Here is a 14,748-nt window from a genome sequence, read left to right on the forward strand (position 1 = left end):
AGCTCTGCTGCACACACAGGCCGTGCTGGGCGTGCAAGGCCGCCGCCCCTCGCTCACCCCATCCCACACCCACACAGGACCCCCCCGGGCTCCCTCATGACCACCATCATCACCTTTATTGTGCCGTGGGAGCAGGAAGGCCCTCCCCGTGTCCCTCTGCTGTCCCCAGCCCCACCAGGCGCTCGCTGCCCTCCCAGAGCGCCCGTGCCAGGCGGTCATCGCGCCCCGCCGGCCATGGCACCCGGGGCCCGCCGTGAGTGAAGTAGCGGCCGCTGAAGGGCTCGAGGCCGTCCCGTGTGGCGCAGTCCAGCACGGCCTGAGCGCCCTCGGCCGCCTCCAGGAACAGCAACCAGGCCAGCGGCACCAGCAGCGCCTGCAGCCACAACGGAGCGTGCCGGAACAGGGAGGTGTTGACGAACCCTGCGGGAGAGTGGCACAGGTGGGGTGTCCCCTGTGTGACCCACGAGATGTGGGGTGTCCCCCTGTGTGTCCCCTGTGTAGATGGGCACATAAAGGAGATGCCACAGGCAGCACAGCTGTGATTATCCCCAGGCACTGCCATGCCTGGCTGGGCTGTGTGGGTGTGCCCCAGGTGAGGACAGGTGCAAAATGAAGGGAGAGGGGGGGAAAAAAAGGAAAGAGGAGGATAAAGAGGAAAGAGGAGAAAGGAACATGCCAAGGGACACATGGAAAAGGACACACTGTATATAAATAGATGTGTTGTGCAAAGGGACACTGTAAAGGGAACACACTGTATCGAGGAGCACAAGGGGACAAGGTCCAAAGAGACATGGCAAGATAAGGGACACGCCATGAAAAGAGACGCTGGGCACAGGGACACATGAAAAGAGACACACCATATAAAAGGGACACATGCAAAGGGCCGCACCATGCAAGGGAGAGATGCTCCCCATGCAGGAATTCCCAGTGAAAAGCCTGCAAAGCAGGACACCATCCCCACAGAGGGACAGCAGGGGACACAAAGGTGATGTGCAGCTCACAGACACCAAGGGTGGGTGGCTCCTACCTGGGTGCACGGCGTAGCAGGTGACCTGCGTGCCTTGCTCGCGCGTGGCCAGCTCGCGGGCGTGCAGCACGTTGGCCAGTTTGCTGTCACAGTAGTCCTGGAAGGCGGAGAAGAGCCCCGAGGGCGGCCGGCCCAGGCGCTCGGGGCGCAGGCGGCCGGCGCAGTGCGCGCTGGAGGCCACGATCACCACCCGGCTGGGAGCGCAGCTCCGCAGCCGCTCCAGCAGCAGCTGGGTCAGCAGGAAATGGCCCAGGTGGTTCACCTGGAACGGGAGGCTGAAGCCATCCTCTGTGGTGCCCCCGGCGCTCACCCCTGCGGAGCGAGGAGGCAGTGGCAGCCTGTGGTGGTGGTGCCCATCCTGAGGGTGCACAGTGGGTTTTTTGGGGTCCTGGCACTCACCCGCGTTGTTGATGAGGAGGTGCAGCTGGGGCTCCTGGCGCAGGAAGGTGCTGGCAAAGGCTCTCACTGAGCGCAGGCTGGCCAGGTCCAGGTGCATGAACAGCACCTCGTTGTTCCCAGTCTCCTGTGGGCACAGCGGGTGTTGGGCCAGGGGGTGCACCCTGCCCTGGGTGGGAGCTGGAGACGGCCAGGGGCAGGCGGATGCTCTGGGGACTGGATCCAGACCAAGGGCTACAGTGCTGGGACCCCCAGCATGGAGGCTGCAACCGCCCCGTGGTACAGTGTGGAGTATCTCGGGGTGCCTGGGATGTCCTGTGGGGGTGTCTGAGGGGCTGTTTTTGGGGTGTTTTGGGATGTACCCACGGGGGTGTTTTGGGGGTTAATCATGTGATGCTTAGAGATGTCCTGTTGTGTGTTCTGGGGGTCTCTTATGGGCATCCGCTGAGGGGATGCCATGGCAGTGTCCTCAAGGTGCCCATAGAGGTATCTGGGGCTGTTCATGTGATATCCATGGATGTCCCACGGGGGGTACACTGGGGGTGTCCTGGAGTTGGGTGCCAGGGGTACCCTGGAAGTGCCGCAGGGTTCGGGGATGTCCCGTGGGTGGGAGTGCCGGGGGTTCCCGGGGGTGCCGGCGCTCACCCTGCGGATGCGGCTGGCGGCGGCCTCTCCCCGCCGGGCGCTGCGGGTCGCCAGGATAACGCGGGCCCCGCAGCGGGCGAGCTCCAGCGCCGTGGCCGCGCCGATGCCGCTGCTTCCCCCTGCGGAGCGGAGCGCGGGGCTGAGCGCGGGCCGGGGCCGCAGCGGGGCCCGCCCCGGCTCCCCGCCGGTCGCTCACCGGTGACGATGGCGGTGCGGCCGCGCAGCTCGGGGCGGGCGCGGGGCCGCGGGGCCGGGCGCAGCCCGTGCCGGAGCAGCGTGTACAGCGCCAGCAGCAGCCCCACGGCCAGCAGCGCCCACCCCATCCCGCCACAGCCGCCGCCGCCGTTCCGGGCAGCCCCGGGCCCGCCCCGTTCCTCCCGCCCCGCCCCGCTCCCGCCTCCCCGCCCCGGCGGGACGGACCCATGGGCGGATGGGGCAAGGGCTGCGCGGCTCTAGGCGAAGGGAGAGCTGGAATCGTGGCGTGGTGCGAGCAGAGATGGAGAGAGGGTGAGTGCGGGGCCCCCATCGATAGCTCGGGAGAGCGGTGCTGCCCCCAGGGTGGGAGATCACAGAGCCTCGGGATGTTCCGGTGGGAAGGGACCGTCGGAGGTCATCTAGTCCAGCCCCCCTGCTCAAGCAGCGTCCTCTAGAGCACTGGGAACTGTGTCTGGACAGCTGAATGGCTACAGGGACAGGCAATCTGCCGCCTTTTGGGGCAGCCTGCAGGTCTTCCTCATGTTCAGGTGTAAGTGCCCTTGCTCCTGTTTCTGCCCTTGCCTCTCCTTCTATTGTTCAGCAGCCCTGAGAAGAGCCTGGCTCCATCCCATCCACTGCCACACTCCCTTCACATTGATGTATTTGAGAATAAGATCTCCTCAGTCTGCTCTTCTGCAGGCTAAACAGGCCCAGCTCCCTCAGCTTTCTCTCATAAATGAGGTGTGCCAGTCCCCTGATCTTCCAGGACACCTTCAGGCTATGTCTCATCTATCCTGAGGAGCCCAGAAGTGGAAACATTTGAGGTGAGATTGGGCCACGATGAATTGAAGATGTCCCAGCACATTGCAGGGGTTGGACTTGATGACCTTCAAGAGTTCCTCCTACCTCAACCAATTCCATGATTCCATCACCTTCCAGCCCTCACCCTGTTCCCACATCCCAGGCAGGACACCAGGGTCCTTCCATCCCACCCCAGCCTTGATTCCAGCTCAGGCTCCTCTGCAGTCAGACACTCTGGGGAAGCTCCAGGTTGTGGTGACACGAGTGAAGACAGACAATCGAGAAAACAGAATGTGAAGTATTTTTTTTTTATATACAGAATACAGGAAAGTTTCTGTAAAGTCTAAAACGTTACAATTACTATGTACAGTGGAACTAGCTGTTCTGCTGCGGGGAGGTGGCAGAGAAACAAAAGAGACAGACAGGTTACGACAAAGGATCTGCTACAATAGACAATTTGAGGAACGTCATACCACATGTAGCACTGTACACAGCTTTAAAACATTGAAAAATGCCATCACTGATGTATTTACACAGAATCCAACACTTTTCCTTATCTGAAATAAAAAATAGGATGGACACCAGGAAAAGAACTCATTTCTCACTGCCCATAATACACAGTAGCTACTTGTAGTGCAACCATAGCAGGGAGGGATGGGAAAAATAACTGTGGGAAGAAGAGCGCTTCTTTACATTAAATAAAACAATGATATTGTATAGATTTGCTGTATGAAAACTGTATTTCTCTTTTAATATAAAACTATTGTCACTGGCACAAAATAGAACAAGTTTCTGATTATTTTACAACTGCATGGGAACTATCTGTCAGAGAGAGTCCTCGAGTCAGACAGCGGTCACCCCTCGCTCTGACGCGTCCTGCTCTCACTGCAGTTTTCCTTTTAAAATGAAATGTATAGTACAAATATATGTGCAAATGCCCCTAAAACTTGAGCAAAAAAGAAAAATTAAAAAAAGTTAAACGTTCTTCATTTCATGCAAACGGCGTGTGAACAGTCTCTGGGCCGACACAGAAAAATCCCACCTTGGTTTGTACATTTTTGCATTGTAAAGAGTCTGAGGGCGTTTTCCTTGCTCCAAAAAGCTCTCTTCCTAAAAATTCCTAGGGAACTGAGTTGGACCGCAGCACGGGCACCTGGTGGGGTTTCAGAGAAAGCTTCTCCTCCAAGTCCATGTCTTGTACTAAGGCAGTGTCCCCCTTGGGCTGTTTGGTCGCAAATTCGGTGATGCTGAAAACGAACTGCAGGCAGCCCAGCTTGATGTAACTGCCGTGGTGGAGCAGGGCCGTGCCCTCCCAGCCAGCCCCGCTGCCCCCGATCAAACTGGAGCTGCTGGCTTTGCAGTTACAGGGTTTTCGATGCTGCCCTTGTGCCTGTGAATTCATCACAGCAGCTTCTTCGTGCGCCTCCTCTTCCTGTTTTCTGCTTTTATGTCGTTCTGGAAAAGAATAATTAAAAAAATGGTAAGGTTTGGGCAGATCAGCAGCAGCTTGTTTTCATCAGCAGGAGTTACTGCTGAGGTGCCTCATGGGTAAGATTCTCCAGCCATGAGGGATTTCAGTTTGCAGTGAGCAGCTGATCAAAGGGAAATGGGAATCTCCTCACAGCCCTGGAGATGTTGAGGCATTTACATATCTGTTTTGGCAGCCCAAAAAGAGGAAGCTGATCAGGTGGAGAGCAGGAGTGAGCCACGCAGGGACAGAATGCCTGCAGCACAGCCCAGATCTTCTCACAGCCTGGGAAGGGAGAACATTCATGGGGAAATGCCTCAGGCCTGCTCCAAACTGGCTGCTCATCAGGACCTGGAGCTTGGTAACTCCTGCCCTGGAGGCTGGAGTAGGGTTTAGGTCAGGGCACAGAGCTCCCCAGGCTGCACAGGAGGGTCTTGTGTAACCCCAGCTGAGGGCTGTGGCAAGGCTCCCCTTTGTGCAAGGGGTGCACCAGCCTGTGCAGAACAAGGGGCACCAACAAGGAATTGGTTTCCACCTGCTCCTGCCCCTCTCAATTAACTCCCTTGGTGGTGGTACAACACTCACTTATCACACTCTGCACTTTGGCAACAATACTGCTGGGAGGAGTGGGTGTCATCTTCTCCGAGAAGTCACACGAATACAGAACGTTGTCCACGGTCGTCCCATGCTCACTGTAGTTCAACAGCTCGTAATGCTTTGTATTCTGGAAAGAAAGGGAAGAGGAAGGAATCAACACATGAAGTCATAGAATGGTTTGGGTTGGAAGGGACCTTAAAGACCATCTTGTTTCAGCCCCGTGCCATGGGCAGGGACACCTTCCACTAGAACAGGTTGCTCCAAGCCCCATCCAGCCTGGCCTTGAATACCGGTTTGGAGCAGCCACAGCTTCTCTGTGCAGCCTGTGCCAGGGCCTCACCAGCCTCACAAGGAAACATTTCTTCCTAATATCCAATCTAACCCCACCTCTGTTAGTCAGAAGTCCTTCTGCCCATACACACCTCTTTGGAACACTGAAACACAACCCCTTCTCCTTGCTGCCAGTAATGGTCAAGTAAGAGGTGGTAAATATCCTCCAGCTCCAGAGACCACCAATCTGATCCCCCTGCTCCCAGAACAACCAGCCTTCCTGCAGGAGCTGCTTTCTGGCAGAGAAGGAGGGCCAAAGCAAAGTGGGTTTTACCTACTGCACTCGAACCAACACATCTTTTGGGAACAGGATATTCAAGCTGATGCTCTCAACAGCCAGCATTTTACAGGCACACCTGAGGCAAACTTGGCTCGTGACCTGTGCCTAGCAGGAAGAGATGAGCTTTGGAAAGCAGGCACAAGATGGCAAGAGGGATGCCACGTGCTGCAGCAGCCTCAGGACAGAGGCAGTCTGGGCTTCTCGGGCCTTGTGCAGGCTGAAATGCCAGCAGCCATTACCGTGACACGCAGCGTTACACAAGCGGCGTCACGCTCAGCTGAGCTTTGTGCAGGATGTTGACAGAGCAGAGATTTCAGGTTAGCTCACAGAAATCATCTGAGAGCTCAAGACCTCGTCCCTCAGGGACTACAAGGCTTTAATCAAGTTACAAAAACTCCACATGCACATGGGAGTAGGTTTGGAATTAACCTGCTAGACTGCAGGAGGAGAACCTGCAGAGAGAGCTCCAGGAATGGGAATTCTCCCTCTCCAGAGTGACCACAGCCATGGAAGGGTCAAAGGTCAGTGCCTGGAGCCTGATTTATGGCTGACCACTGTGAGGAGGTGCTTCCACACAGATTTATGGTCAGGATCCCATTACTGAGTGTGTTTGGTAGCTGGCAGGGCACTGGAGGAATGGCCAGAGCTGGCTGTGGGTTAATCCTGGATCCTGCTCTGGAGCTGGTTGACAAATGGTGATATGAAAGACTCGATCTTGCTTCAAAGACTGTTTCCATGCTAAGAGACATCTCCAGCAGTGCTGTTACTGGCAGGCCTGCTGGTCTGTTTACTTCAAGAACAAACTAATCTCTGGGCTGTAGCAAAGAAGAAACTGTAGGTTTCTGTTTATGCTGTGAGCTTAACTGAAGTTTTAGCTAAATAAATAATTTATAGAGAACTGCAGATGCTATGAATGCTTTGCTCCTCCATCACACTTGAAAACAAGGGAGTCAGAGCAGTTCCCTGGTTTGTTCCAGCTGAGGTTTGATGTTGACACACGAAGTTTAGCTTTTATTAACAACACATTCAGATCAAAAAGTATCAGATCACGTCTATGTCCTTTTCTTTCCCTAGACACCAGCAGTGACAGTGCTGACTTGTGGCCAGTCCTTGCCCACAGGCAGTCAGAGAAATCCTGCTGGCAGAGCTCTGTGCTACAAAAAAGGGTTTGACAGAAAATGCTGACACAGCCTCCACTGGAGTAAAACCCAGCTCTTACTTTGTAGTTCACAAAAGGAGCACCACACAAAGACAACCTGCTGCCTGCATCTCCAGCTCCCACTGCCATGCACACCAAAAAAAATAAAAATAATAATAATGAAAAAAAAATCACTCAGGCACTCACCTCATCATAGAATATGCAGGCATGTTTGCCAGACACATAGTTACAGTGACCATAGCTTGTAAGGCACACATCCATATCAGCTCCTGTCATGGGGGAGGACAAAACAGGCTCAGTTCATATTGGAAAAAAAACAAACGTAACTGTCAGGCAGCAGAGAACAACAGACAGAATTAAAGTTCAATTAGCAAAACAACAGGGGAGCAACTGCTTTTGTCCTGCTCCCAGGACTGCATGAATAATGCTTGGGTAAGCCACCAACAAAGTTTCAGTGGGGGAAGGGAGCCAGCAGCTCCACAAAGGTTGAAGAGCATTTCACTGCTCCTGGGTCTACCCAGAGCACCAGAAGAATCTCAGCAACAAGAAACAAAACCTGCAAGCAAATCATAACTCTCCTCTCCATCAGTCAGGCACTAAACCTCCAAGACAGCTGTTCTAGTTCTGACACCAGGTGACAGAGCTGCCACCCACACAGATTCAGGCAGATGGGGATTTCCACACTTCTTGGTAGTGCAGAATCCCAGTACAAGCGGCCACAGTGAGTCTGTTTCCTTTGACACCCACTTGGCAAAGACCTTAGGGAGGGTTCAGGAAGAACCACCCTGATTCTGAAAGATCAGGGCAGGAAAAAGCCACTCACCTGTCCCAATGTAGAGGGTTCGATAGCACATATTGACTGCACCCCCCAAGCCCATCAGAGGATAGAACACCGCCCGGGCTTGCACTTCCTTTCTTTGCGCTGCAAGATAAAAAGAAATGACTTGAACAATGTTATCAGCTGGGAAAGCTGCTTGACCCCAGTGTCCCTAGCTCAGAAAGCACAGGCCCTAAGGAGGATGCAGTCAGCTTTGGCCTAAGCACCAGTTCCCAACCCTCTAGGAATGTCTGTGCATGAAACCTCTTTTTGCCAGTCAGAGAAAATTGCTTTCTCATAACCCACACAAGCCATGCAAATGGGGAGCATTAACACTGAGTGTGCACAATGGAGCCACGCTGAGGAACACACAAGCCTTCTACCCCTGGCTTCTTTCTTAATCTCTTCTACTCTGGGTAATCAAAGAGCTCAGTCTTTGCTCTCAAAGTGCCACTTTAAAAGAATTGGTGCTGGTGAATTCACCAACTTAACAGTGGTGATTTCATTTCTAGTGAAGCTGCAGGAAAAACACCTGGGCTGAATGGGGCTTGGCAGGGACAAACCCAGCTCCCAAGACAGGATGATTGACTGAGTGGATTCTTTTACCCTCAGGTCAGTCCCTATTGCACACTTGACAATGGCTGGTCCAGGGCTGAGCCTCCAGAGCAGCTCCAAGTTCAAATCACACACTCCCATGCCCACGTTAACTGGACAGAAAATCTTCTGTGGAACAGATACTGCACTCCACTGGGCCACACAGGCTTAGCCAGGATTTCAGCACTGTCTTTTGGAGGAAAACCCCTTATACACAGAGTTTAAGCCTCTCCTGATACCACATCTGCAGGACAGTGTTACACCAAGAGGGTGAAATCAAAGAACAGAACATGAGGATTATGAAAGACTGCAGAGGCACCTACATCAAGAATAGTGGTCACACCAAGTGGCATCACAATTTCCACCTCTGCCTGGCTGCCCTGCACGAATCCTTTCAGCTGCCTGGCTCTGCAGGGCTCACTAAAGGCTTTGGATCTAACATTTCACCAGCAATGCTAAGCAGCCAGTTGGATGCATCATTCCTGCCCAAAAAGGGTGATGGGTTCAGACAGCACCAATCTGCCTTGAGAAAGGCAGACTGCTGAAGAATTCCAGAGCAGGAAGGCAGCTCATACCACAGCCTGCTGCTGTGTCCTGCAGCAGCCATCACAAGGAGACTGACAAAGCATTTAGGGAATGCTGTGATGCTAAAGCAGGCAAGCACAGAGCTTCAGAAAAAGATTACTGACTGACTTCCAAAGATCTTATCTGGGATATTTACCCCCAGGCCTAGCAGAGAGGGAGCAGAGAACTGCTTCCACAGCAAGGCTCTCCAGTTAGTGCTTGAAAGCAGATTAAACTCACTGGCTGCATGCAGAGGAACCCAAAGCCATGCTCACCCTGCAGCTTTAGGTGATACCAGTGGTAAAAAACAAAGCCAAACTCAGGAATCTGAAGATTCCAAGAGAAACTCCAGTTGCTTTCCATTACTAGCATTAGTCACATGCAGTGGTTTCAGCTTGACAGGGACATTCTGAACAGGCAATGAATGTCACATATATATTCTGTGCTCCACTTCCTCCTGTTCTTGTATCTCTCCAGAAAGAGAGAGCAGGAATTCACAGATTTCTCTTGCCCATCTCAAAGGTAAAAGTGCAAAGAAAAGCCACCAAGAACCTGAGATGAACTTTCCCATCTATTGCTAATTCTAAGATGAATAAAACACAACTTCACTACACGTTTCCAGCAGAAAATCTGAAGGTACTAAAAGTATTCACACTGCTCAAATTTGTAAATAATTAAGTAGAGGATCCTGATGGAGTTTCTGGTCAGTGGATATCCAGAGCAGGGGGATGAGAAGAAAGAAAAGTGAAAGGCAGCATCAGATACCAGAAGAAGAGTGAAATCTCCTTCAAGGAATGGACAGTGGCAAATCTATGGCTCAACATAACCCAGCTATTCTAGGGCTGCTCTTACCTTCAATGTGGTTCCCCACAGGAGATTGCTGATGGGAATTGACACTGCTTGCTAGAGACTGAGCTTTGGGAGGAAAGAGCTGATGTATTCTCTGCAAGGCCAGAAACTTGATCAGCTGCTCATCCAGCATATTTATCTCAATCTCTGTTAATAAACAAAAAGCAATTAGCAAGTTATTCAGGGAAAGAGTGCAATCTGAGCTGCAGTGGATTTAGCTGTCCCTCTTACAAACCTGCTGTTTGCTTCAACAGCCAAGACTTGACCCATTCTGCAATATCAAGACTCCTACACATAGGTGAGCTATTATTTCACATCACCTCCTGTGAGAAGAGTGTGAGGACAGTGCCAGTCACAGCTGGAGAGCTCCAACTGAGGCAGCAAGCAGAGGTTTGGGGCAACTAGGGTTGATAAAAGCTGAAAATCTGCTGTTTTGGCCCAGAATCAACAGGTCAGTAGAGATGGCCAATGCACCCCTTCCTCTGAAGCTCTGCTACCTGGTTAGAAAGTGCAGCCCTGTTACAGAGACCTATAACTCCCTTTGAAGCTGCTGCAGGCTCAGCAATCTCCTCCTGAAGGCACTCTGCTAACGTTTGCCATCTCTTGCCAAATGCAACAAAAGGAAATAAAACCCAGGCCAGTCTAGGGGACTGACAGAAGCAGAAATAAATTATAAAATTAACAGACCCGCTGGAGCATCAGCACTCAGGTGACTGCTCTACTACAAGATCTATTGCTGCTGGACTTTACATCTGCCAGGAGCAGCTCTGGATTGCAGCTAGCACCACAACATGGCAGGGCTGCAGGTTTCTGCATGTGAATTCCACCTGGAAAGCAGCCCAGTTGTGATTCTTCCCCAGAAAAGCTTCAGGCAGAAACACTTCATTGGCCTTGCTGCCTTGGCAACACTCAGAGCAGGGAAGCATGTGACATATTTAAGGTAATGTACACCCAGCCCCTCCCTCACCTGACTACATCCCTGCTTTATCTCTGGAACTTTCCCTCGAGCAGAGATGGAATGCTTTAGGGAAGCAAACACACAGGGCTGGCAGAGACTGATGATGAATTAAATACTCACCCCCGTCCATAAATGCTTTCAGGGAACCAGTGAAGTCCAACATAGCTGCAGAGTTTGAAGTGAGTGATGAGGGTAGAGTTAAAGCGCTTCCTATGGATAAGGTGCTGGGACTGACCTTACCATCTACAGAGAGAGGTGATGGAGAGAAGAGATGTCACTGTGACGTTCACCAGACATGCACCCAGCCCTCAGGCTGCCCTTGGCTGCCAAGCTGCTCCAAAATGACTCATTTTGCTCATAGTCATGCTTTGAAAAAGGCCTGAACTAGAGGCCAGGAGCTTTCTTCTGCTCACAGAAAAGCTTCTGTGTGCCTCCAACACAGAGCCAAACGTGACTTCTGCCTCGTCTCCAGCTGCTGGAGGAATTCTTGACCTATACATTTAATCTCCTGCTCCCTGTGGTGACACTGGAAAGATGAGCACCAACTCCCCAGGAGCTTGAAGAATTTATTAAACCTAAGAGACATTTGCCAAGTAGCTTGTCTAGCTTTTCAACATGAATAAAAAGCACAACTGCCCTGGTTTTATTTCTACACTGTTATAAAGTCTGGGGTGCACATCACTGTCCAGAAGGAATGTGACAGCCATAAGCAGATTCTATTATTTACCAAATAAAATCCTCCTGCTTTGGAAGTGACCATGCAGTGGCAAATGCCAGGAAACAAAACCCCTGTAATGTGTTGTCAATACCAGATCTTCTTGAGCTGGTTTGCTTCTAACTACTAAAATTTATTGCAAAAAAAGTCATGAGCAATTTGCATTTTTGTACTCGGCAGCAAAATTTGCACACCACAATTTTTGTTATAAATATATAATCCATCCTGTTAGATGGAAAATTTAAATGTTTACACCTTTCCCAAGAGACGCTGCAGCAAGTAATGATTTTGTAGTACACAAGCTTTGCACCAGATGCAATTATTTAACATCTTAAGTAACTGCAAAATTATGTAGGGCTTGCAGTGCTCTTCAAACCACAAGCAAGAAGTTTTCTATAACACAGTCTCATTTCCTCTACCAGGACTTCTCCCAGCCTTGCATTTCTAAGCAGGGCTTGGTCAATTCAGCAGCCTCAGAGTAACCAAGTTTATTCAGGAGGAGGCCAAGTACCCTGGGGACTGCTTCCAAAGGCGAGGCAAAGCTTAGAAGTTACTCATTGAGGAATTTTAGAAAGGATTATAAAAATATGTTGCTCTGTTGCTTTACAGCCACCAGACCTGAGCCACTGCACACAAGGCTGACACTGAGCAGGTTGGAACTGCATGAGGAGTGACACACAGCTCTGTCACGTGCTCTGCAGTGACTGCTCCCACCCAACCTGCACAAAGGCTTTGCTGGTGTGAGTCTTGAGCTGGCGTGGGGAGAGGGAAAAGGAAGAGAATGCCACATGTGAACGTTTATTCTAGAAAAATTTGAGCTGTGGGCAGTTACTCCAGCATCTGTCTACATCTTTGATTTTATGTTTCTACACTAAAAATGGTTATATACATTCTACTGTACACTTTGCTATTATTTAGCAGGTTTTTTTGGGTAGAACTCAGGATGGATATCCAAGTCTGTAACTACCCCGTGTCAGGCCAACAGATCCTAAGCAGATACAGCTTTCCAAGCCCACATTTCTCCAGCACCAAGGCTGTGCACAACACCTGCAGTAGGGGACACAACCACTGCCTGAACAGTTCCTCTGGATTAGATCCCAGAGAGCTGCTCTTGTGAGGAGGACTGACTACCTTGCAATCCAAATGGCCATTTGAAACAAACCAGTGGTTTTACAGCAGCGCTGGGGTTTTAAAGCAGCAGCTGTTGAAACAGCAAGGCAGCAGCCAAGTGATATAAAGCTACTGTTGCTTTCAAGAATTCAACTGACCTACTATCCTGCTTGTCAGGACAGAGTTAGCCCCTCAAGTATAGGCAGCCAGCAAAAATACATCCCATGGCTCCTATAAAGAGACCTAAGACAGAGGAGACCTGAGAAACTTCTGCTGGCTCTCCACAGAAAGCCCAATTCCCAGTCAAACGAGGGCACACTGCTACAGCCTTGAGATTTCAAATGAGGTTTAGCCTGAGCTTCTCTCAGCCCCAGGGCCAAGGCCAGTGGCTCAGCACATACCTGAAGGTGGTGCTGGTGAACAGAATCTGTTTGTGGACCCAACAGCTGAGATGCCATCTCCTGCAGCCTGGGGAGGGGTGAGAGCCCGGGTGGCGCTGAGCGGGGAGCCCCCGGCCCGCAGCTCTGCCGTCAGCGGCGGCCCGATCTGCGTCTGCACATTCTTCCTTTGCAAAGTGCTGGTGGTCTCCAGGCTGGCACAGGAGCTCGAGATGGATGTAGGCAAACTCGTGACCGGCGCAGATCCCCTTTGTGCACAAGAAACAGGTCCTGCTACGTTCTCTGTTTTGACAATGGTTCCAATGGTGTGGTTCAGAAGTCCGCAACTCGCTGGGGGCGTGAGGGGCCGAGGCCACGTTTGCCGATGAGACAAAACAGGGATTGTGTTCCCAGAGCCCGAGAGCCTCTGGGAGTCAGTCAACTGTGCTGAGGATTCGGATGAAACGCCGTAGAAATGAGGCCCGTTCACTTTAATGTCGGAGGCTGTCGGCCCGTTCGAAGTCCCGCAAGAAGAAGCCTTCTTGGATTTATCTATACAAGAGCTGCAGTTAACATCTTCCTGTGACAAAGTCTGCTGGGATTGCGAGGAGCTCAAGGAATTCTGGGTGGTAATCCCTGAGGTGCAGGATGACATGGAATAGAGGGAAGGTGTGGGTGCCTTGTCAGCTGCCTGGTAAGGGTTGGCGAGTGAGCCATCTGCCACAATAACAGGCTTAATATCAGCCTTCTCTGTTTGTTCAGAGTCCCAAAGCAAAGTCATCTGCTTAGCAGATAAATGTTTCAATATGCTGCACTGGAGCGCAACAACACTACAGAGCCACTGGAAGGAAGGAAGAAAAAAGTGCAGGTTAGCTCTGGAGGCAGCAGCGCTCCAAACCTCTACAGTTGCTCCATCGTTCACCCAGCCTGAGGAAATCCAGCTGCTGACTGCTGAGAGGCAGTGTGGAACTACAGCATCTGCTCTGGAAATGCAGAGCATTTAGCATTTAGTTCCTCATCTACAATTAGGAAAAAATTTGGTCTAGAGGTATAAAAGTGCAACCAAAATTATCTTCTGTTTATCTCCATGCTGGAGGTAGGACAGAGAGGGGCTGAGATTAAAGGAGGGAGGAAGGCAGGCAGCATTTCCTCACTTCCAAACTCCTCCTTCTCTTCACTTGTTAAATGCTGCAACTCTTCAGCCTCAGGTTACAAACATACCTATCACTAATTTGGGCTTCTAGCCAAATACAACCCTCCAACTTATTCTACAGCATGTTGGAAAGAAATGCTGCTCTACCTCAGGTATAGGGAGTAGAAAGCTGGGGTAAAGAGCACTTTCCTTTTACACAAAGTGGAGGAAGACCAAAAGATTTATTCTAAGTTTTAAGCTCCATGGTGGATATGCACCTGCCACATAAAAGCAGCTTGTCTGTGCTAAAAAAGAAGGACTTGATTTCTCCACTGACAGCAACTTAACATGCCTTTACACTGTGGAATCTGGCCAGAAGTTTCATACAAGATTTAAACACTCATTTGACCTTGATTTACATGCCCAATTCCATCCGCAATAAAAAGCGACCCAGAAATGGGACGTTAACTTATAAATAAACGTGTCAGAGAGCAGCCTTACATAATCAAAGTGCAAAGTATTTCCCCTCAGCCACGAAATAAAGATGACGTCTAGACAGAAGGCCCTCGACTCCACTCTTAAGGCCAGAGGACTATTGCACCACTTCCCTGAAGTGTCAAATGAGGAATTTTACATCTCACCTGGAAAGTCAAAGTGAAGTTTTAATGCACAAAGGTGTCAGAGACAAGACAAGCTATCACCTTCACACAGGAGCCTGAGATTGGTTTCCTAGA

The 14,748-nt window shown here is 51.0% G+C and overlaps 2 protein-coding genes across 2 annotated transcripts in view; both read right to left on the minus strand.

Annotated features, from left to right (window-relative positions):
- Nucleotides 1-90: 90 nt before the first annotated feature.
- DHRS13 (dehydrogenase/reductase 13) lies at nt 91-2,401 on the minus strand. Its single transcript, XM_064729273.1, has 5 exons — nt 2,265-2,401; nt 2,069-2,187; nt 1,427-1,550; nt 1,028-1,339; nt 91-420 (listed from the first exon to the last, which is right to left on the minus strand). The coding sequence occupies exons 1-5, from the start codon at nt 2,389-2,391 to the stop codon at nt 116-118; spliced, it is 987 nt and encodes a 328-aa protein (XP_064585343.1). The 5' UTR covers nt 2,392-2,401; the 3' UTR covers nt 91-115.
- A 955-nt stretch (nt 2,402-3,356) lies between these two features.
- PHF12 (PHD finger protein 12) overlaps nt 3,357-14,748 on the minus strand; it is a 31,636-nt gene continuing 20,244 nt past the window's right edge. Inside the window, exons 9-15 of the mRNA XM_064729222.1 lie at nt 12,907-13,723; nt 10,801-10,923; nt 9,726-9,869; nt 7,722-7,820; nt 7,085-7,167; nt 5,118-5,256; nt 3,357-4,519 (exon numbers count right to left, since the gene is read on the minus strand). Coding sequence (XP_064585292.1) covers nt 4,185-4,519; nt 5,118-5,256; nt 7,085-7,167; nt 7,722-7,820; nt 9,726-9,869; nt 10,801-10,923; nt 12,907-13,723 — 1,740 coding nt within the window. The 3' untranslated portion in view covers nt 3,357-4,184. The remainder of the gene's footprint in view (nt 4,520-5,117; nt 5,257-7,084; nt 7,168-7,721; nt 7,821-9,725; nt 9,870-10,800; nt 10,924-12,906; nt 13,724-14,748) is intronic.

This window comes from Zonotrichia leucophrys, chromosome 19, assembly GCF_028769735.1.
Source record: "Zonotrichia leucophrys gambelii isolate GWCS_2022_RI chromosome 19, RI_Zleu_2.0, whole genome shotgun sequence".
NCBI classification, from domain to species: Eukaryota; Metazoa; Chordata; class Aves; order Passeriformes; family Passerellidae; genus Zonotrichia; species Zonotrichia leucophrys.